Here is a 23,936-nt window from a genome sequence, read left to right as displayed (position 1 = left end):
ATGAATGTAACATATTCAGGTGGGTGTGAGGAGAGGATGGAGAATGAGAGACTGACTAGGAGAGTGTGTGAGATGGAGAGTAGGGAGGGAGATGGGGAGGGGGAGCCCAAGGATGAGTGGAGCAACATCTGTCTATATATTGCCAGATGCCTCAATCCTGTTTGGGATGGCCACAAACAAATCGCCTCCACGTCGCCCTGTCCCCCGCCATTTCACTGCCCTGCTCCCAACTCACACCCCCCTCCCTCATATACCTCTCCACCCCATCCCTCCATTTCATCCTCGGCCTCCCCCTCCCTCTTCCTCCCTCCACCTCACTCACATACACTCTCTTCGTCAGTCTTTCACCCTCCATCCTCTCCACATGGCCAAACCACCTCAGTGTATTCCTACTAACGCTTCCTATCTCATCCACATCCACACCACAACGCTCCTTTATATCCTCATTCGTCAGCCTGTCTCTCCATGTGACTCCACAGGCTCCTCTTAAATAACTCATTTCCACTGCTCTCACTCTTGACTTGTGTCCTTCCAACAACGTCCAAGCTTCACTTCCGTACGTTAGAGTTGGTATCACAATACTCTCATGTAGTAACTTTTTCACTTCCATGCTCACTTCCCTGTTTCTTATCACTGCTTTCAAGGTACCAGTAACCTTTCTTCCCTGCTGTACCCTTTCAAGCACTTCACCCTCCAAACCTCCATCCTTACTCATCACACTACCCAAGTACTTAAACGTACTCACATTTTCCAATTCCCCACCTCTCTTTCGTTTCGTTTCGTTTTCGTTTCGTTTTTAAAGGCTCCAACATGCTTGCATGTGTCGGCCTTGGTCACCTAATGGCGGCTCTCCACGCTGCACGATCCATTGCAGCCTCCCTGTTCAGTCCCTTAACCCTAAGGTCACACTTAATGACCTCGTCCCATGTCTTTCTCGGTCTACCCCTCATAACCCCACCCCCAATATTAACACTTCTCACCTTCCTTACCCAATTATCATCCCCCATCCTCTCCACATGTCCAAACCACTTCAATCTACCTCTCCTCATCACAACACCAATACACTCCAGTCCCATCCTACCTCTCAACTCTTCCATTGTAAACCCAGCCCCTCCAGGCCTTGGACGCAGGGACGCACTGCACATCCACCTAATCATTGTCATTTCTCTACGTCTGAGCCGGCGAATGTCTTCCTCCTTCACTGTCCAGGTCTCACTGCCATACAGCATTACACTCCTAACACATGCTGCATACAAAGACCCCTTAGCACGTAGGGAGAGCCCTCTCAATGTCAGGAGAGGCAAGAGCTCCCTGAACTTCTTCCAACCACTTCTCAGCCTAGCCACAGAGCTAGCTCCAGCCCCACCTCCAGCACATAACATGTCTCCCAAATAACAAAACTCTTCCACACACTCAAGAGATTCACCAGCACACTCAAGAGATTCACCAGCAAGTTCAATCCTGGTGAATCTCTTGAGTGTGCTGGTGAATCTCTTGAGTGTGCTGGTGAATCTCTTGAGTGTAAAGGAATATTTTTATTTTGTGAAAGGGGTACACCATGCATCTATGAAATGATGATGATGATTTTAATAACCTCTATTTTAAACTGTTATTATTATTTTTTTAATTGTGCATGGCCTAATGAGGGTAGTGATATATGTGGAGGATGACAGTTGGGTGTGGAAGGTGAGAAGTGTGAATGTTGGGATAGGATTGCAAGAGAAAGAAAGACCTGGGACAAGGTCATAGACTGTGACCTCAGGCATAAGGAACTGGATAGGGAGGCAGCCAGAGATTGAACAGCGTGGAGAGAGCTACCATTAGGTGACCAAGGTCAGTGTATGCAAGCATGATGGAGAGTATAAATGACTTGGTACAAAATGGAATAGCAATGATGATGATGATGATGGTCAGATTCACATAATGCTATTATGTATTACATATGAAACTATTTATTTCTCCATGTATATTATTTTTGTTTTTACAGGATAGGCTATTTGGCTATTTATATCTTTGGGCTGATGATAATGGTGGTTTTTTTTTTTTTTTTTTTGGGGGGAAACAGGGTTAAAGTTGTGTACAATGATGATAATATATATATATATTTTTTTCCTAAGGTGTGTGTGGTGGCAGTGCTTCAGGAAAACAACTGTTGCCCGGAAAATTATAGAAGAGCTTGATGTACCGTGGGTGACATTACTCTCCCTTGATTCTTTCTATAAGGTGCGTGTTAAGAGAGAGTGGCAGTTTGGAAGCCAGGGTTTTTCTTTTTTTTTTTTTTCTTTTTTTTTTTTTTTTTTACATGATTCCGTTGATTTTGGAAATGAGGCATTTACATAAGAAATGAGGATTAAAAGTAAGCAACGTTGGGTCTGGTTAGTACTTGGATGGGTGACCGCCTAGGAACACCAGATGCTGTTGGCATAACGTTCTCCCTACGTGTCAAGTGGGGTTGGTGGAGGATTAGTGCCCCTCCCTGTAAAACAATTAACTCTAAGCCCTTGGCCACCCCGTTTGGGATACATGGCGTCTGGCAATGAATGAATGAATGAATAAAAAAGTAAGAAAAAAATTATTTTGGAAAAGTAGAAATTTACAGTATATTATGTCTGTATCTTTGTCTATCAGTCTATCTATCTGTCTGTCTACTTTCTATCTATCTATATTTGTCCATCTGTCCAGGTACTCTCAGAGAAGCAACATGAAGAGGCAGCAAAGAATGAAAACAACTTCGACCACCCTGATGCCTTTGATTTTGAACTGGTAGCAAAGACTTTGGTGCGGCTAAAGGAAGGCAAGAAGGTGGAAGTCCCAATATACGACTTTGTCACACACTCAAGAGAAACCAAGACAGTGAGTTATACCGTGTGTTTTTATGGGGTTTAAGTCTGTGGGATGGTTGTGCTATCAGTGTTGAAATTTCAGTATACAACTTTGTAACATATCCAAAAGAAACAGACACTTTGGTTAGGGTAAGAAGGTTGATTTACCGGTATTCAGATTTGTCACACATTCAAAGGAACAAAGATGGTAAGCTGTATAGTTTTATATATATATGGTATATATATACCGTATATATGAATGGATGTGGTAAGAAGGTTTTTGTAGTTGTGGCACAGGCTCATCTGAAACCTGAAGCTGATGGACTGCAGGCTGAAGTTGCCCTTTTAATGCAGTCTACATCTTCAGGGAATGGGAGAGAGTTAAGAGATATATACAGTACTGTCAGCGAGTCTCATCAGTGGACATGTAAATCATAAGAACATCCAAAACAGTCAAGGTTTTGAGCAACATGTCACACAGCAACCTTAAACTCTGTTGTAGTGATGTCCCACAATTAATCCCAGACAGTAGCAACACCATCATGGATCATCTAAATGACAGTATGCTTATGGCCATTACCATGTTTTCGTTTTTGAAGGCTCCAACATGCTTGCGTGCATCGGCCGTGGTCACCTAGCCTAATGGTAGCTCTCCATGCTGCCCGATCTCTGGCAGCATCCTTGTTTCATCCTGTAACCCTGAGGTCACACTCAGTGACCTCGTCCCAGGTCTTTGTCGGTCTGCCTCTCACATCCCTTCCACCAACATTAACACTTCTCGCTTTCTGCACCCAGTTATCATCCCCCATCCATTTCACATGCCCAAACCATCTCAGTCTACCTCTCCTTATCATAACACCAATACACTACTGTCCCATCCCATCTCTTAACTCTTCCATCATAAACCTAGCCCCCCCCAGACCTTGCACTCAAGGACTCACGGCACATCCACCTAATCATTATCTTTTCTGTACGTTTGAGCCTGTGAATATCGTCTTCCTTTACTGCCCAGGTCTCACTTCTACACCAAAAGCTTCCAGCATCTTACAGTACATTGGCAAGCCCATTTTGTTAAATATTATTATTTAATTCATAAAAACATGGAAAACTAACTATACAAACAAATCTTGAGCATTCATTAGTGAACTGATGATTTCAGAAGATGTGTTATACCATAGAATTATCACAGCTTCCTTGCCGTGGTGCGCCCATTTATTTCTCACCTGACTGCTGTCACTCCACCCCTCACTCGCCACTCAGCTGTTTTGCGGTTTATACAATAAATACACAGGAATTGCAAGCACAGTAGTTTTATGCAACAAAACAAACCTTCATTTCTATCAGCTAGATTTTATCTTGTCTGCCAGCGCAAATGCATTCTAATATGAAGTTATACATCATCTTAGAATGCATTTGCACGGGCAGAGAAGTTCAATGTAGCTGTTAGAAATGAAGGTTTGTTTTGTTGGGTAAAATTACTGTGCTTGCAATTCATATGTATTGTATTATGTGCATAACAGCTGAGTGGCGAGTGAGGGGTGGAGTGAGGGAGTCAGGTGAGAAATAAATGGGTGGGCCGTGGCCATATCCACAACTGTGAGCAAGGGAGCGTTGATAATGCCACTGTATAACATTTCTTTCCAGAGCATCAATTCACCAATAAATGCTGAAGATTTATTAATTTAGTTTATTTTTCCATGTTTTATGAAATACAGTATTTAACAAAATGGACTTACTGTGTGCATCTTGCACTACTGCAAGACACTGCCATCACATGTGTTAACATCTATGGGTTTGTTTAGTGTGAGGTTATGTATCAAATGGAATCTATTAGTGTGGTCCTGGATACAAGGGGTATATACTGCAGTGATACAACCTGTGTACAGTACAGAAGGCTCTCGATATTCGATTAACCTTACTTCGATATTTTGTACTTCGATCGGACTCGCCCGCTCGTCCAAAATTTGTGCTTGGATTTCAAAAGCCGTGCTTCGATCACTCAGGCCGGGTTGCGAGTGCAAGTCGATGCTCATCTGTTCATCTGTCATGCCACCTACCGTCACTTGGTGAAGCTTGCCCTCTTTCAAACATTTGAAATCTTTTTTGTGACTTCAGTACCTGTTCTTTGCTCGCTTTCATTGAAGTTACAATGGAAGCATCAACAGCAGTGGCCATGGTGATTGGGACAAGGACAAGGAAGAAGGTGCTCACTCAAGCGGGGTTGGGGCGAACACGAGTGATGGCAGCGAGGGTGGCAGTGGTGGCAGGCAGCAGTGACTCAACCACTGCCTTGGAACCAAGGTTTCGGAGCAATTTGCTGTCATTAATGAAGACAGCTATGGGTGATGCTAAAATATAATTCAAAGGCGACTACAGCAAGGAAGAAACTAGTTAATTATTGGCTAAAGGTGCAACAGATAAATAATACTCAAAGCCTATGCTATTGAACATAGACTTTGATGGATCCCCCTGAAATATAGTTATTAAAGTATTGATTAATTAATAATAACTACACTGTTTATAGAATGACAGGGAATTGTCCAGGGTGCAAATTGTCCTGACGGGGAATCGTTCACGTTTTGAAGGCGAATTGTCTGACGGGGAATTGACTTGACGGCGAATTGACTCGGAACCAGAACCAACGCTCTACCACATAAGCTTCATTCTTTCTATTTTAAAGTGAATGCAGCCTGTATTTCTTGCTTTTCTTGCTAACAGTAAGTAAATATGTACTAAATGTAAACACTTATATGGTTGTGTTATGATTTTGGGTGGATATAAGTGTATACGTAGAAGTTGGTTTAAGTTTGTCGACAACACGCCGGTCCCATTCATTTATTTTCCATAAGTTTATCAATTTGCACTTTGATAAATCGCATTTCGATCGGTTTTTTCGGTCCCAAAATCAATTGAAGATCGAGAGGCTTCTGTATAAGACTATATATCTGATACCCAGGAAAACTCAGTAACCAGGAAGGTAAATTTCCCAAGCTTCTTGGTTAACTGGGATTGCACTACACAGACTTCAGGAGGTTATTCTTGGGCTGATAATGGGGAGTTTGAATGATAAGTGGATGAATGTGTGGCCTATTTCACTTGGCATTCCGATTGTACTTCTCACTATTGTGCTTTACCACATCTCTGTTTTCAGATCCTACTGTACTCCATCCTTAGGTGGTGGTGGTGGTGATGAAAGTTACACCATATTGTAGCTGCCTCTTAGAAACAGTGCTTGGAGCAAATGGTGATGATATATGCTGCTCCAGTAACTTAATGTTCATAAGCTGTATTGTAACTCAAAAAAATATGTTTGGAGCAGATGATGGTGGTGGTGATGGTGGTGATATAAGGTGTATGGAGCAAATGGTGATGATGATATAAAGCTGTATGTAGCAGATGATGATGATGGTGGTGATATAAATGCAGTGATGGTGGTGGTGTTGGTGGTGATAATGTATTTATTTTTATTTAATTATTTATTTTATTTATTTATTTATTTTCAGAAAACCATGTATGGAGCCAATGTGATAATCTTTGAAGGCATTTTGGCGTTCTACTCTCCGGATGTTTTGAAGGTAGGTGTGGTGATCTGTAGTTCTTTCATCTTAACTTGGCCCAGATTTTTGTCCTTTGGCAGCTTATTCCACATAGCTTAGTGGCAGAAAAAGACAATACTGTGGCTCTACATTCATTCATTCATTCATCATCCAATTCTCCATTGCCCCAAGAGGAGCGTAGGAGCCCGGGGCTAGGCAAGTTGGTCCTGACATTTAAGATGAGAGTGACCAGCCTCACTCATCCCTGAGTGGCATTACATGAGCAATAAACCCCTACCATCCCTTGGATATAAACCTTCACCGGCTCAATCCGATTTGAGCACCTTAGTTACCCACTAAACCACCAGGTGCCATAATTTGGTTATATGGTTACCAACCAGCATATAACAGTACATGGTTTCCTGGTGTACAACAGGAAACCATTTGGCTTGTCACTCAGTTTAGAGTCACCCATAGGCAGAAGGAAGAGGAAAGAATGAAGAAATGAAAGACAAAGAGGAAGGATGGAAAGAAGGAAGGAAGAGGGGAAAGGGCAGGCACCCAAGAGCATCTCTACATCGAGTGAGTGGATGGTGAGTGCCCCCACCAACCAAAAATACTCACCATCCACTCACTTAATGTAGTACTGCTTTGGGTGTCTGCCTGTTCCTCTCTTCCTTCCTTCCTCCCTCTTCTGTTTTTCTTTCCATCATTCTCTTCCTTCTGCCTACAGGTGACTTTACATTCCCTCTTCTGTCTTTCTTTCCTTCATTCATTCCTCTTCCTTCTGCCTGTGGGTGACTACACTGAGTGACAAGCCAAATGGTTTCCTGTACACCAGCAATGCTGGGAACACTACTAATAAAAAGTAGCGGTGCTCCCATTCCCGTTACTAGCTCGAAAAAGTAGTTGCGTTACTGGTTTCGCTACTTGATATGAAATGTAGCGGCGCTTCCGCTATGTTGGATAAGAAAAAGGTACCGTACATGAAGGAAAGGTTAACAAAAATCTGTTATATAGCAATACAGTATATACAGTTTTGATAATATTAATCAGTCTGAGTGGTTATGTTGTGTACCAGTAATGTCAGTATATCTATCTGTTGCCAGACGCCTCAATCCCGTTTGGGGTGGCCACAAACAAATCGCCTCTAAGTCACCTTGTCCCCAGCCATTTCACTGCCCTGCTCGCAACTCACACCCCCCTCTCTCATATACCTCTCCACCCCATCCCTCCATCTCATCCTCGGCCTCGCCCTCCCTCTTCCCCCCTCCACCTCACTCACATACACTATCTTCGTCAGTCTATCACCCTCCATCCTCTCCACATGGCCAAACCACCTCAGTGTGTTCTTCATAACGCTTCCTATCACATCCACATCAACGCCACAACGCTCCTTTATATCCTCATTCGTCAGCCTGTCTCTCCATGTGACTCCACAGGCTCCTCTTAAATAACTCATTTCCACTGCTCTCACTCTTGACTTGTGTCCTTCCAACAACGTCCAAGCTTCACTTCCATACGTTAGAGTTGGTATCACAATACTGTCATGTAGTAACTTTTTCACTTCCATGCTCACTTCCCTGCTTCTTATCACTGCTTTCAAGGAACCAGCAACCTTTCTTCCCTGCTGTACCCTTTCAAGCACTTCACCCTTAAATATACTTATATTTAAAAAAAAAGAAAAAAAAATCATATACATGTCGGTGTCACTTTAATGAAGCTTAGAGCAAAGGTTCAGGAAAAAGCTATTTACTGTATAATGTAACAAATGTTCTTTTACACTGTTACCTAGTATACCTACTGAAAGTAACATACATAAATACTACAGTACAGTATATAGATTTATATTTTCAGTGATACCTATTTAATATATGTACGAAAACGAAAGAAAAAATGAACTGGGGCTTTCTTTTAAAGGCTATTTGTACAACAGCAATGTTTTTTCCATTACTTTAAGCTGTAAGTAACATACTGTTATGAAACAATAACATAATGAGTAAGAGTTAGTCTGAGAGAGTGAGGGAGAGAACGGGAGTTTGTTGTGTTTGTGTGATATTCGTCCCAGTTTCCTGGAACACGGGCAAACAGAGAGCCCGTCAGAGGTGCGCACTACTTTTTTTTTTTTTTTTTTTTTTTTTTAATGCGAGGAAGAAGGAACCAAAGGCCATGAGCCTGCAGTAACAGTTCCCTCCAAGAGAAAAACAAAATACAATATAGAGCCAAATTCAAGATCCGATCATTTTGAGATGCCTGGACACACTGCGTTTGAAAGACTGGAGATCATAGGCAGCAGGAAATACAGACAGAGGGAGACAGTTCCAGAGTTGACTTGTTGCATAAATGAAAGACTGGGAGTAACGGTTAATTCTTGCATTAGAGAGTTGGACAGAAAAAGGATGAGAGTCTGCTGCCAGACGGGTGCTACGCGCCCGTCGTAGAGGTGGAGGAATGCAAGCAGACAGTTCAGAGGAGCAGTGACCATTAAAGTAGCGATAGAAAAGAGATAAAGATGCAACAGTGCGGCGAAGAGACAGAGGTTGAAGGGAGTCAGTAAGAGGAGGAGAGTTAATGAGACGAAAAGCCTTTGACTCCACCCTATTGAGAAGAGCTGTATGAGGGGAGCCTCCCCACACATGAGAGTTGTACTCCACACAGGGGCGGATAAAACCCCTGTATAGAGTCAACAATTGCGCAGGGGTAAAGAAAGAGCGGAGTCGGCTTAGCACACCCGATCTCTTGGAAGCAGATTTTACAAGAGATGTAATATGATCTTTCCAAGATAAGTCCCGAGTAAATGAAACCCCAAGCATGTTCAAGGATGATGTAGGATTAAGCTGAATATTATTAAACATTAGTGGGTATACCTGTGGAAGATTTTGTCAGGTTGAAAGGTGTAAGAACTGAGTCTTAGATGCATTAAAGACAACCATATTATTTTTACCCCAGTCAGAGATACGAGCCAAGTCAGACATTAGGTGTGCCATAGCCTCATCCCTTGTTTGTTGAAGTAACTGTTGAGATGGGCGTTGCGGGAACCGAATGGAAAGGTGAAGGGTGGAGTCATCAGCATATGAGTGGATAGGGTTAGATGTACAGCTTAGAAGATCATTGATGAATAAAAGGAAGAGAGTTGGTGATAGGACAGAGCCCTGAGGAACACCACTGTTGATAGATCTAGGAGAAGAACGATGGCCGTCTATAACAGCGGCTATAGAACGACCAGAAAGGAAGCTAGCGATGAAGGCACAGATAGCAGGATAGAAACCGTAGGAGGGCAGTTTGGAAATTATAGATTTATGCCAGACTCGATCGAAAGCCTTTGAGATGTCAAGTGCAATGGCAAAGCTTTCGCCAAAGTCCCGAAAGGAGGATGACCAGGAGTCTGAGAGGTAGGTGAGAAGATCGCCAGTGGAGCGTCCCTGACGGAACCCATACTGACGATCGGAAAGAAGGTTGTGATAGGAAAGATGCCTTAAAATTTTTCTATTAAGAATTGACTCGAAAACTTTTGAAATACAGGACGTTAAAGCAATTGGACGATAGTTGGAGGGTTGGGAGTGGCCACCCTTCTTTGGGACTGGCTGAATGAGAGCAAACTTCCAGCAAGAAGGAAAGGTACAAGTTGACAGACAAAGACGAAAGAGTTTGCCTAGGCAGGGTGTAAGCACAGAAGCACAATTCTTGAGAACAACAGGAGGGACCCCATCAGGCCCATATGCCTTGTTAGTACTGAGGCCAGTGATGGCAGAAAATACATCAACTGAAGAAATTTTAATGTCAGCCATGAGGAAGTCAGAGGGGGGAAGTGATGGAGGAACAGCACCGGAATCATCTAAGGTAGAATTGGAGGAGAAAGTCTGTGCGAAGAGATCTGCTTTATCAGTAGAAGAAATAGCTACAGAACCATCAGAGTAGAAAAGAGGAGGGAAGGATGATGAGGTAAAGTTGTTAGAAAGATTTTTGGCAAGATGCCAGAAGGAGCGGGAAGAATTCGAGTTGGAGAGTTGAGAGCATTTAGTATGGATGAAATTATTTTTAGTAGAGTGAAGAACAGACTTAGCACGATTCCGGGCAGAAACGTAAAGATGATGTGATTCAGGGGTGGGTTGGCTCCGGTACCTTTTGTAGGCCCTCTCCTTGTTGCGGACAGCATTAGAACAAGCGTGATGAAACCAAGGCTTTCTTGCATTAGTCAAAGGATATGAGAAAGGAATGTATGCTTCCATGCCCGAGAGAATAACCTCCGTAATGCGCAAGGCACACTCAGATGGCTCACGGCCATGGAAGCAATAATCATTCCAGGGAAAATCAAAGAAGTACTGCCTGAGGGCCTCCCAGTCTGCGGCTCCAAAATGCCACAGACGACGTTTCTCTGGAGGGTCCACAGGCCGTACCGGAGTGATAGGACAGGTTAAGGTAATAAGGTTGTGATCGGAGGAGCCCAACGGAGAGAAAAGATTAACAGAGTAAGCAGAAGGATTAGTTGTGAGGAAGAGGTCAAGTATGTTGGAGCTCTCTCCAAGGCGGTCAGGGATACGGGTAGGGTGCTGTACAAGCTGCTCTAGGTCATTAAGGATAGAAAAGATGTAGGCTTGTTCACCAGGTGGATCCGTGAAAGGAGAGGAGAGCCAAAGGTGGTAGTGAACATTGAAATCTCCAAGAATGGAGATTTCAGAGAAAGGAGAAATGGATAGAATGTGTTCCATCGTAGAAGTAAGAACTTGCTTTAGCGAGGTGGAGGATAATCCCTTACCGTAGTAATTAATGTATATAATGGAGCATGGGCAACAATGCCAGCAGCGTCCATAAAGACGTCACCAGATCGGGCTAGGGCTGAGTTGAGCTCAGACCTGAGCGTGGTGGTGGCTGGGCAGTCCAGAAGATAATGAAGAAGGGGCTCCTCACAGCTGGCCAAACAATGTTCACATGGGTCTGGCTCCATACCCACAATTTGCTTGTAGCAAAGAAACCCAAGACGCAATCTGCGAAGCCGGACTACAATAAAATTAGGTAGTCCTGGGGGGGGCAACAGGAGGGAATACGACGTGGCAGTAGCATACCATTTTGCAGAGCAAGAGCCCTCCGTGACCCAGAGCTGATGGTCCTCTAGGGATTGTCTTCCTATGGTGACAGTGAGAGTGCGGATGAGGTGCGAGGGACTAGGGCGTAGTGGGAATGTGATGTCTGGGAGATCGCAAGCTGAGCACGCAGCGTCATCAGCACGCTCGATGCCACTAATTCCCACATGTCCCGGGAGCCAGTGAAGGTTAATCGTTGCGCCCCTATGGACAAGAAGTGATGCAAATGTATGAATCGCTGTTAGGAGAAAGACGTTGTCATGCAGCGAGAAGGATCGTAATCTCTGAATGGAGGAAAGAGAGTCTGTGTGGATTATGACTCGGTTGCGACGATGGTGGTGAGCATGGCGCAATGCACCCAGGATGGCCGCAAGTTCCGCCTGGAAAGCGGATACACCTGAAGAGAGTCGCCAAGCTTCCACTATATGCCCAGAGACAAAGGCCGCTCCAGCTGCGCCATTAGGGGAAACAGAGCCATCAGTGTAGTAGATGGCTGAGTCTGGTGAGGCCAGAGCTGCCACCCTACTGAGACCCTCCTGGCAAAGGAGTGCTGGAATTGATGAGCGAGGTTTAGCCTCCGATGGACCAATAATATTAAAAAGAGGAGGATCCCATGGCGGTGGATCAACGTATCCAGGAAAGGGAGAGTCGGGATCTTGACAGAGGCTCGCAGCAGCTCCTAATCCATGGATGGCAGCGGCTGTGGTGCGGGCCCAGTCACGCTGAGGGGCCGGCTCGGGTGGGCGGCATAGAAGGCGTTTTAGGAGGGCAGAGCCAGGCAGGTGAGGCAGGCACTGGATCAGCTTCAGAGTGACAATTGCCGCTCGTAACACAATGCGATGGGCCAGAGATGGCAGCCCACCCTCCATACGCAGATTGACAAGTCGGGTCCAGCGTGGAGCACCCACCATAATGCGGAGGGCATCATTCTGGATGACCTCCAGAGATCTGGCGACTGGCGGAGCGAGTCCCGTCAAGCAGATGGCGCTGTAGTCTACTAAGGATCGGACTGCGTGTATATAAAAAGTCCGTAGGACGGAATATGATGCCCCCAAACTCCGCTTGGATAGATAGCGGAGAGCAGCCATGCGGGTGGATGCACGCTCCCTCAGGTACCGAACGTGGCAGGAAAAGTTGAGACCCGCGTCAAGCCAGACCCCCAAGTACCGATGTGCAGTGACAATGGAGAGCTGATGGCCACCGAGTAGCAGTGGAAAGTCTGGGGGGCGGAGTCCAAATGGCAGGCACTTGGTCTTCTGGAAGTTAATTTTGAGGCCTAACTCGGCACACTTGGCATGGAGCCGAGAAAGGGCCAAGTCTGCCTGTCGAAAACAATCCCTTCTTGTAAAAACGAGGGCAAGATCGTCTGCATAACAGAGGAGGGTGATGCCAGGCCCATAGTCGAGAGTTAAGAGCCCCTCCATAAGGGTATTAAAAAGGAGGGGGCTTAATACGCTCCCCTGGGGCGTGCCATTTAAATGTTTGCAAAAGTGTGAGAGGTGCCCCTGAAATCTGACCCCTGCAGAGCGATCCGCAAAGAAGTCCCTGATCCAGGATAAAAGCCTGCCTCCCACACCCCTGTCTGCAAGGGCAGCCAAAATAACTGTAGGGCTGGCTAGTTCAAAAGCCTTTTCAAGGTCGAGGAAGACGGCCATCCCCCTTCCCCCTCTCAGTTCCCCAAGGAAAGATGCGAGGCAGTGAGTGGCACTCCTACCATGGTGGTAAGCGAAGATCCTTGGGTGCAGTGGTCCCAGCCGCCAAGCGAGACGAGCCCGCACAACCCTCTCAGCCGTTTTAGCGATACAGCTAAGGAGGGAGATGGGGCGCATGGCGGTAGGATCATGAGGCTTAGGAATCGGGTGAATAACAGCCGCCTTCCACGACCTTGGCAGACGCCCCTCAGACCACGAGAGGTTGATTAGATCAAGTAGGCGCTCGCTGCCGCAATCCCCAGCGTGTGACAGGAGTGAATATGTAATCCCGTCCAGTCCAGGTGCAGAGTCCCCCCAGTGGTGCAGTGCTTTTAGAACCTCCCCGCTGGTGATGGGACAATCAGCTGGGTCTGGCCTATCACAGGCAGCCTGAACTGCCGTGGCACAAGCGGTGCATAGCTGAGCCTGCAGAATCTGGACGGATTGTGGGAGATTGCTTGAAGCAGAGCGATCCGCAAAGTGCTGAGCGAGGCGGCTGCCCTCTGCGGCAGGATCAGGATGCAAGGGCGGACGAGGAGGACGTGGATCGGAGATGAACCTGATTCTCCTCCACATCTCCCTGAGTGTGGAGTGAGCGTCTAGGGTACGACACCATCCAATCCACGCCTCCTCCTTGATGCGGCGTTTTTCTGTGGTGACATGTCGCGTGACAGCCACCAGGTACCGACGGTGTGGAGATGCGCGACGCCGTCGGTACTGCCTGCGTGCCGCATTGAGCCGCCGGTTCAATTCCTTGACCCTGTCGCAGTAAATCCAGCCGTCCCGATAGCACCTCGCGGATCGACGCTGCAGGGGGATAGCAAGAGAGGCAGCCTGTGAAAAGATACACGCCGCCTGATCTGCTCGTCTCTCGAGGTCTGAGGCGGGAGGAGATGCAGCAAAGGCCCCAGCTAAGGCCTGGGCAAATGCCACCCAGTCGGCCCTACGGAAGTCCCACCGCAGAGGAGGGGGCGGCGTCGGTGGGAGTGGAGCAGTTGGCAGAGTGACCTCTAGGGCAAAATGATCACTAGCAAGGTGAGGGTGCAATGACCATGTTGCCGAGCCCGCAAGGGGGGAGGACACAAACGCCAAGTCCAGACGCCCCCCGTCAATGTGTGTGGCCTCAGTGGTGTCGTTTAATAGGGAAACATCACCCACCTCCTCCAGTATTAAAGAGATGTGTCGTCCTGCATCGTTGGGCTGAAGAGGCGAAGAGAGCAGGGCGTGGTGGGCATTGAAGTCGCCCCCAATGTACACAGCTCCCCTGGCAGCTTGGGAGAAAAGTTCCCCCAGCTCCAGGGTGCTCCTCTGGCTCCAGTATACATTGTATACCGTCAGGGGCGACGTCGCCAGATGGAGAACCACGCCCTGAACCTCCACACCAGGTCCACAGAACGGGAGTTAGAGACGGGGATAGTTAGAGGTAGGTGTGTGTGTGTGTGTGTGTGTGTGTGTGTGTGTGTGTGTGTGTGTGTGTGTGTGTGTGTGTGTGTGTGTGTGTTTGCTTTGCCTACATCTAGCTGACATCCTTATTTATCTTTACTTAATTTAAACAATTGATAATTAACTAGCAAATTCCTGTCTAATTATTGCACATAACTAATAAATAATAATGAATAAATTACTGATGTAATGTAGAACAAACATCATTAATTGACAGAACTGACAAAAGTATTATTTTTCGTCATTAATACAACCAAACCATCAGCATATCTTTATGTACAGTACTCACCAACTCCGGACCTGTATTCGTCGCATGAGTAGTGAGGAGCGCAGTAACGCGTGAGTACTGCCAAGAAGTAGCAGCGCTCTCAGTTCTGCTACTAGCTAAAACAAGTAATGGCCTTACCACCATCGCTATTAAAATAGCAGTGGCGTTATTCCCAGCTTTGTACACCAGGAAACCATTTACTTCACTGGGTGGTAACATATAACCAAATTATGGTGCCTGGTGGTTTAGTGGGTAATTAAGGCACTCCAATCGGATTGAGCCAGTGCAGGTTTATATCCAAGGGGTGGTTGGGGTTTATTGCTCACGTAATGCCACTCAGGGATGAGTGAGGCTGGTCACTCTAGTATTAGTGTCAGGACCAACTTGCTTAGCCCCAGGCTTCTACACTACTCATGGGGCAACACAGGATTCTATGATGATGATTATGGTGATAATAATAATAATAATAATAATAACCTAATTTCTTTCAACAGTTACTAGACATGAAGGTATTTGTTGACACTGATTCAGATGAAAGACTGGTTCGCCGATTGCAGCGGGACATTGCAGAGCGAGGGAGAGAACTGGATGGTGTGTTGAAACAATACTTCAAGTTTGTCAAGCCTGCATTTGACTACTACATTGCCCCTTCTATGGTAAAGACCTCTAGATCTGTGGCACCTATGTAACAGTTTGTGGTGGTGGAGATGGGCACCTTTGTATGATGACGCCAATGTAACTGGGTGGCGCCACTGGCTGGTTATAGTAACAGCTTTATCCGTCTTCCCCAAAAGAAGGGTGTTGGACTGCTGCAGACTACAATACACAGGGTTCATGTTCAGATGAGCCTGGGGTACAGCAACAACAACAACAACATTCTTGTGATGTAGCAGCTCAGAAGAGTACATGCAGTTTGTGAATCTAGCACTTGACTAATATGTATGTACAGTGTGGTGATACCTCTCTGATAAGGACCTCTAGATCTGTATGGTCTGTGTAGATCTCAGTTGCATGGTTAAGCATTATTTAAGTTACTAGATGTTGTTAATATATCTTTTCCCTTTTTATGTCAGAAAATATTATAGTAATGAGGAGGAGGAAGAGAAGGATGTTTGTATAACTTCCCTCACTCCAAATTTCATTGGTAATAGAAGTTGGGATAGTGGTGATAATAATGAACTGCCTGTGTTAGAGAGAGGTGGGAGAGAGGAGGGGGGGGGGAAAGAAGCATGATGATGATGATGATGAATGAGTTTGGGAGAGTGTGTAAGATATTGAATCTAAAGGTGAATGTAAGGATGAGTAAAGTTATTGTCTTCAAGAGAAATTATGTCACTGACTGCACAGTAAGGTTGGTTGATGAGGAAGTGTAAAATGTGAGTCCATTAATACTTGGGTAGTGTGATGAGTAAGGATGGAGGTTTGGAGAATGCAGTGCATGAGATGATGCAACAAGGAAGAAAGGCTGCTGGTTCTTTGAATGCAGTGATAAGAAATAGGGAAGTGAGCATTTAAGTAAAAAAGTTGCTTTAAGTAAATAAGTTGCTGCATGATAGTATTGTGATACCAACTCTAACGTATGGAAGTGAAGCTTGGACCTTGTTGGAGGGACACAAGTCAAGAGTGAGAGCAGTGGAAATGAGTTACTTGAGAGGAGCCTGTGGAGTCACATGGAGAGACAGACTGACAAATGAGGAAGTGAAGGAACGTTGTAGCATGGATGTGGATCTGATAGAAAGCGTTAAGAGAAATATGCTGAGGTGATTTGGCCATGTGGAGTGGATGGAGAGTGAGAGACTAACAAGGAGAGTGTATGTGGGTGAGGTGAAGGGGGGGAGAGGAAGGGGGAGGCCAAGGATGAGATGGAGGGGTGGAGTGTAGAGGTATGTGAGAGAGGGGTGTGAACTGGGGGGAGGGCAGTGAAATCAAAGGGAACAGGGTGGCATGGAGGTGCTTTGTTTGTAGCCACCCCTTACAGGATTAATGTATCTCGCAATGGATAGATAGATGGATTATTGTTATTAGTAGTAGTAGTAGTATTACAGTATTATGTGGTAGGTGGGGGCACTCACTTGATGTTGTGCTACTTTGTGTGTCTGCCCTTTCCTCTCTTCCTTCCTTCCTCTTCTGTCTTTCCTTCATTCTTTCCCCTTCCTTCTGCCTGTGGGTGACACTGCAGTGAGTGACAAGCCAAATGGTTTCCTGTACACCAGGAAACCATTTACTATGCTGGGTGGTAACCATATAACCAAATTATGGCACTTGGTGGTATAGTGAGTAATTACAGCGCTCCAATCAGAATGAGCCGGTGAAGGTTTATATCCAGTGGGTGGCTGGGGTATATTGATCATGTAATGCCACTCAGGGATGAGTGAGGCTGGTCACTCATCTTAAATGTCAGGACCAACTTGCTTGGCCTGCACTCCTACACTCCTCATGGGGCAGCATGGGATTGGATGATGGGTGGATGGATGGATTACAGTATTATGGTGGTACATTAATTACCTATACTGAAAGAGTAAGTGATGATGAAGTGTTAATGATGATAAATACTTTCTTCATGTTCTTAGTTGATGATCTATCTATAGGCATCTATCTATTGCCAGATGCCTTAATCCCATACGGGATGGCCACAAACGAATTGCCTCCATGTCGCCATTTCACTGCCCTGCTCTCAGTTTACGCCCCCCTCCCTCGTATACCTCTCTACTCCATCAGTTGATGATTATTATTATTATTATACCATTATGGTGATACCTTAATTACCTATACAGAATGAGAGAGAGAGAATGATAATGATAAATAAATGATGATGATGGTTACTTTCTTCTTATTCTCAGGTCCATGCTGACATCATTGTGCCAAGAGGAGGTGAGAATGAAGTTGCCATAAATCTCATTGCTCAAAATGTCATGACACAACTACAACAGGTAATAATAATAATCCTAAACCCCTTTTTCCTCTGAATTGACTTAAAATTGCCATCTGCCCATCTTGAATTCACTAGACTGAAAAATTGCCATCTGCCCATCTTGAATTGACTAGACTTAAAAATTGCCATCTGCCCATCTTGAATTGACTAGACTTAAAAATTGCCATCTGCCCATCTTGAATTGACTAGACTTAAAAATTGCCATCTGCCCATCTTGAATTTGACTAGACTTAAAAATTGCCATCTGCCAATCTTGAATTCACTAGACTTAAAATAGCCATCTGCCCATCTTGAATTTGACTAGACTTAAAATTGCCATCTGTCCATCTTGAATGCTGAGTTCAAACATTAGAATGACAATAGGATGTGATGCTGGTTGTATATTCTTCAGAGGGGCTTCAAGCTGCGAGAGAAGCTAGCAAACGCCAATTTTGGCATTGCAAGACCTAATTCCCTCCATCTCCTGCCATCAACGCCACAAATTCGTGGTCTGCACACGTTCATTCGCAATAAGGACACTCCCAGGGACGAATTCATCTTCTACTCCAAGAGGTTGATTCGTCTGGTGATAGAACACGCGCTGACTCTACTTCCATTTACGGTATGTCTTAGAGATAGATGGCTTTTGAAAACTCACCCTTTTCATTTTATGTTGGCCTAAAATTGCCATCTCTCCATCTTTACCTCCATTTACAGAAGGTCTTTTGTTTTTCTCTTCAAGAAGCTGTGATCTGAGAACTGTAATGAAGACCAATAGGTTTAGTGGTATCATTTATAAAGGTTCCAACATGCTTGCATATATCAGCCTTGGTTACCTAATGGCAGTTTTCCATGCTTCTTGATCTCTGGCAGCCTCTCTGTTCAGTCCTTTATCCCAGAGGTCACGCTCTGTGACCTTGTCCCAGGTCTTTTTTGGTCTGCCCATCTCAGCCCTACCCCTGATATTCACACTCCTCACCTTCCACGCCCAGTTGTCATCATCCATCCTCCCAACATGCTGAGACCATCTCAGTCTACCCCACATCATCACCTCTCCTCAGTACATCACCAATACACACTAGTCCCATCCTTCCTTTCAACTTGCCAATCGTAATCCAAGCTCCCACAGGCCTCACATTCAAGGATGCACTACGCACCCATCTGATCATTGTCATATCTGTACATTTGAGCCTCCAGATATCCTCTTCCTTTACTGCCCAGTTCATACTACCACAGAGCATTACACTTCTACCACATGCTGCATACATAGATCCCTTAGCAAGGAAGGAGAACCCTCTCAGAGTCAGGAGAGGCAACAGCTCCCTGAATTTCCTCCAGCCACTCCTTACTCTAGCCACAGAGCTAGCTCCAGCCACATCTCCAGCATATAACATGTCCCCTAAATTGGAGTGCCTTAATTACCCACTAAACCACCAGGCGCCATAATTTGGTTATATGGTCACCACCCAGCGTAGTAAATGGTTTCCTGGTGTACAGGAAACCATTTGGCTTGTCAGTAGTGTAGTGTCACCCATAGGCAGAAGGATGGGGAAAGAATGAAGGAAAGAAAGATTGAAGAGGGAGAGTAAATCACCCATAGGCAGAAGAAAGTAGAAAGAATGAAGAAAAGAACGAAAGAGGAAGGAAGTACGAGAGGAAAGGGCTGATAACCAAAGCAGCACTACATTGAGTGAGTGGATGGTGAGCACCCCCACCTACCAGGAATTACTATAGTTATTATTATTATTATTATTAGTGTAAGTATTAGTATTATTACGGGCAGACCTCAGGATGTGATACCCCTATACATGTACGTGAAACCCCGGCATAGCGATGGGGGTAGAAAAACCACCATACCCCACCTAACACTGGCCAGACCCCAGTGTGGCAATGGGTTTTGTTTTTTTAAACTGATTTTGGTGGTATTTTAGACTAAAATTTTGTGTTAAGGTTGATTTGTAAACCGTTTTTTAGACTTAGATTAATGTGTTTTAGTCATAGGAATTAGTTGGAGATGATCAGGGAGGCTTTAGGAAGGGAAGAGGTTGTCTGGATCAGATATTCATTCTTAGATCTTTAGTGGAAAAGTTTCTAGAGAAGGGAAAGAAGTTGTATGTGGCCTTCATGGATTTGGAGAAAGCATATGACAGGGTGGATAGACAAGGAATGTGGAAAGTATTAAGAATATATGGAGTAGATGGGAAGTTGTTGAATGCTGTGAAGAGTATGTATGATGGTGCTAAGGCTGCAGTGTGTTTGGATAGTGAGCTAAGTGAATTTTTCTCTTTGAAGGTTGGGTTGAAACAGGGATGTGTCATGTCTCCATGGTTGTTCAATCTGTACATGGATGGGGTAATAAAAGAGGTACAAGGTAGGGTAGTGGATGTTGGAGTGGCCCTGGTGAGAGAGGATAGTGTTTGGAAACTCCCTGTACTGTTGTTTGCAGATGATACTGTGTTGTTAGGTGAAGATGAAGGGGAGCTGCAAGGCTTGGTGGATGAGTTTGGGAGAGTGTGTAAGAAACGGAATCTAAAGGTGAATGTAGGGAAGAGTAAAGTGATGGTCTTTGAGAGAGGTGAAGTCAGTGAATGTACAGCGAGGTTGGATGGTGAGGAAATGGAAAATGTGAGTACATTTAAGTACTAGGGAGTGTGATGAGTAAGGATGGAAGTTTGGAGGGTGAAGTGCTTGAAAGGGTACAACAAGGAAGAAAGGTTGCTGGTTCCTTGAGAGCAGTGATAAGAAGCAGGGAAGTGAGCAAGGGAGTGAAAAAGTTACTACATGACAGTATTGTGATACCAACTCTAACGTATGGAAGTGAAGCTTGGACGTTGCTGGAAGGACACAAGTCAAGAGTGAGAGCAGTGGAAATGAGTTATTTAAGATTAGCCTGTGGAGTCACATGGAGAGACAGGCTGACAAATGAAGATATAAAGGAGCATTGTGGTGTGGATGTGGATGTGATAGGAAGCGTTAGGAGGAACACACTGAGGTGGTTTGGCCATATGGAGAGGATGGAGGGTGAGAGACTGACGAGGAGAGTGTGTGTGAGTGAGGTGGAGGGGGGGAGAGGGAGGGGGAGGCTGAGGATGAGATGGAGAGATGGAGCGAAGAGGTATATGAGAGAGGGGGGTGTGAGCTGCGAGCAGGGCAGTGAAATGATGGGGGACAGGGCGACATGGAGGCAGTTTATTTGTGGCCACCCCGTACGGGATTGAGGCATCTGGCAATAGATAGATAGATAGTTAGTCATAGGTGGGGTGAGCATTGTCATATTGGGGTACAGTTTACCAAGTTTGATTTTTTCCAGCCTTATATTTGATGATTTTCACATTTTATTTTTGGGTTTAGGTGAGTTATAAACTGCTTTTAGGCTTAGTTTAGCTTGTTTTAAAGTTATTTGGAGGTTTAGGTTAGCTAGAAACTTGTTTTTGGACTCATTTGGATAGGTTTAGGACTTGGTTGAGGGGTAAACCCAAGACTTAAAAACACATTCCTATACTTTGCATGTTAAATACACCCTGAGATATGGTACCCTGCCTAGCAATGGGTTTTTACTGAACCAGTTGCATTGTTAAACCGGGGTATTCCTGTATAATTAAATCCCTTGTGAAAGAAAGTAATTCACCATAGAGATTTGTGGTATTTTGATGATGATGATGATTCTACTCCTTCTCCCCAGCAGGACGTGACTGTGGAAACACCCCAGGGAATCCCGTATGAAGGAAAACGAATTGCCACAGAAAAGATTTGTGGTGTTTCAATTTTACGGGCAGGGGAGACAATGGAAAACGCTTTGTGTGAGGTGTTGAAGGACGTTAGGATTGGCAAGATTCTCATCCAGACGAACCTTGACACAGGAGAGCCAGAGGTAAAATGATGTGGCATTAGTTGGAACAGAATCCACCTGGATAATGGTATCCATAGGCCAGTCCTCAGGACAGCCTTGGCTTCCCCATGCATTTCTTGGCCCTCCTCACTGGCACCCCATCTGAAACTTATCTATTTAAATGTGTGCACATTGTGTAGCAATGGGCCACTTCCACCTTGACCCACCAGTTTGAGATGGTCTGGCTATGCCACTTTATTTTTTATTTATTTTTTTTTATTTTTTATTTTTTATTTTTTAGGACAGCTTTACAAGGTATAGGGGAGGATTCAAATGTGATGGGTTAGATACATCATTCACTAACCCCTTCAATCCAGTGACAGTGTCAGTGTAATCAAGTGGCTTCTCTGCCTCATTATGGAGACATCCCTCAGCTGCCTTCCTATCCCTCAGCATGGTGAACTGCAGGAGAAGGGCAACTTCTGCATGTATTCCACTGACCTCATGTCAAGATGAGCATAGGGTCACAGCAACATTCATTGATTTACAGTATTATTGATATGCTTGTCTTGCTTTGGTTAGTTTTTCTGTGATCTCATTCTTTCAAGTCTCCTCTGGCTGTGTGGATACTACCTCATCCCTTCCTAGGATGGGAAAAGAGGTCTGGATAATGATGGTGAACATTCTTCCTACATGTGGTCAGTTTTTTAAGCTTAGGACAGAGCTTTAATAATGAGTAAATGAAGGCCACATCATACCTGTCAGATCTACAAGTGTGCCCTGCAGTGTAGTACATGTGGGAATGTCTGACAGTACCAACAGTGAAGCAAGATAATATGACTGAAGGAGTTAACTACAGTTGACCCCCCAACTTGGCTTATTGTCACAGTGATAATGATCATGATAATTAGTCTCCTGTTCTTATGCTTTATGTGTAAGGTTACTGAATAATGGTGGTGGTGGTGGTGGCTGTAATGATTTTTTAATCATGATGATGATCCAGACTTCGTCATGTTCTCAGAGGGAGTGAGGTAAGGTTCAGGGAGCAAGAAAAAACTGATAGGAGGAGCAGTTGATTAAAGTCAGCCCAGTTGAATGGGTCACACCTTTATTTACTCACCACTGAAGTTGCCAGAAGCATTATTGTAATAAAGGTACTTATTTTTGCATTTTGTACAGTATTTTTTCAGGAGGGGGAGGGGGCTGTACTACCACAGACTTTCAAGAGACATTGAGATAGTGAGAGAGAGCGAGAGAATAGGTACAGTAATGGGCAAAACTAGGATAATGATGATGATGATGATAATCTGTCTTTAGCCAGACACTATAATCCTGGAAGGGGTGGTTACAGATGAACTGCCTCTATGTCACCCTGTCTTCCATCATCAGGCTGCCCTATCCCCATAACAACAGCAGTAATAGTAATAATAAAAATTTTACTGTTTTTTTTTCTTCAGCTGTACTACCTCAGACTGCCAAAGGACATCAAGGACTATCACATCTTTTTAATGGACGCCACAGTAGCAACGGGAGCTGCTGGCATTATGGCCATGAGAGTGTTATTGGACCATGAAGTTGTAGAAGAACATATATCACTGTGTTCTCTGCTTATGACTGAACAGGGTAAGTTTTGTTGCTTTTGTGTGTGTGTGTGTGTGTGTGCGCTTGCCTTCATGTGGTCATGTGTGGGTTTGGTGTGGTGTGGTGTGGCATGCATGTCTGTGTGCATATGTGTGGGTGTGGTGATGATGAAAACTATCTATGTAACTAAAAACATTTGTATCTTCCCTTTCAGGTGTGCACAACATAGCATATGCATTTCCCAAGGTGAGAATTGTTACAACAGCCGTGGACCCCTGTGTCAATGAAAAGTTTTATATTGTGCCTGGCATTGGGAACTTTGGCGATCGTTATTTTGGCACGGAACCATCTGATCAGTGAGCCGTCAACACTCTTTGGCATCAGACTGTCAGTCCAGTGTAGTATTAGCACTTTCAGCCTTTTGTGACAGCAGTAGATGTGTGCTTCAGTGAAGAGTTATAAACTGAACCTGGCTCTGGAAACATTGGAATTGCCACAGTGGGACCCAACCATTGGACTAGCGAGGTATTGACACTCTTGGCTTTATGGGACTCAACTTTCAGTTGAACACAGTTGTGTAGAGTAGAAAATTAGCATTGTCCTATTCATGAGAGGGTTAAGGGTGACAGAATTACACTAGTAACCACATAACATTACCTGGTACCAGTTGGAAGACTATGATAGAAATGTCTCAGCCATGAGAGGGTTAACCCTGTCAGTCTAAGTCTTTGAAAGGAAGTTCACCTCCCCTGAGTCATTGTTTGATAACCAATG

The 23,936-nt window shown here is 44.8% G+C and overlaps 1 protein-coding gene across 1 annotated transcript; it reads left to right on the top strand.

Moving 5' to 3' along the window:
• Positions 1-23,522, top strand: LOC145412561 (uridine-cytidine kinase-like 1). The gene is given in 11 exon segments (XM_080282464.1): positions 1-19; positions 2,118-2,141; positions 2,144-2,223; positions 2,683-2,853; positions 6,326-6,397; positions 15,336-15,497; positions 17,682-17,771; positions 18,165-18,374; positions 21,438-21,623; positions 23,039-23,204; positions 23,377-23,522. Coding segments are annotated over 11 exon segments (1,326 nt in total).
• The last annotated feature ends 414 nt before the right edge of the window (positions 23,523-23,936 follow it).

Source organism: Coenobita brevimanus, chromosome 93 (genome assembly GCF_032717465.1).
Source record: "Coenobita brevimanus isolate Jiangsu-jjx chromosome 93, ASM3271746v2, whole genome shotgun sequence".
NCBI lineage: Eukaryota > Metazoa > Arthropoda > Malacostraca > Decapoda > Coenobitidae > Coenobita > Coenobita brevimanus.
Note: the sequence above shows the minus strand (reverse complement) of the source record. Positions and strands in the feature narration are given on the sequence as shown.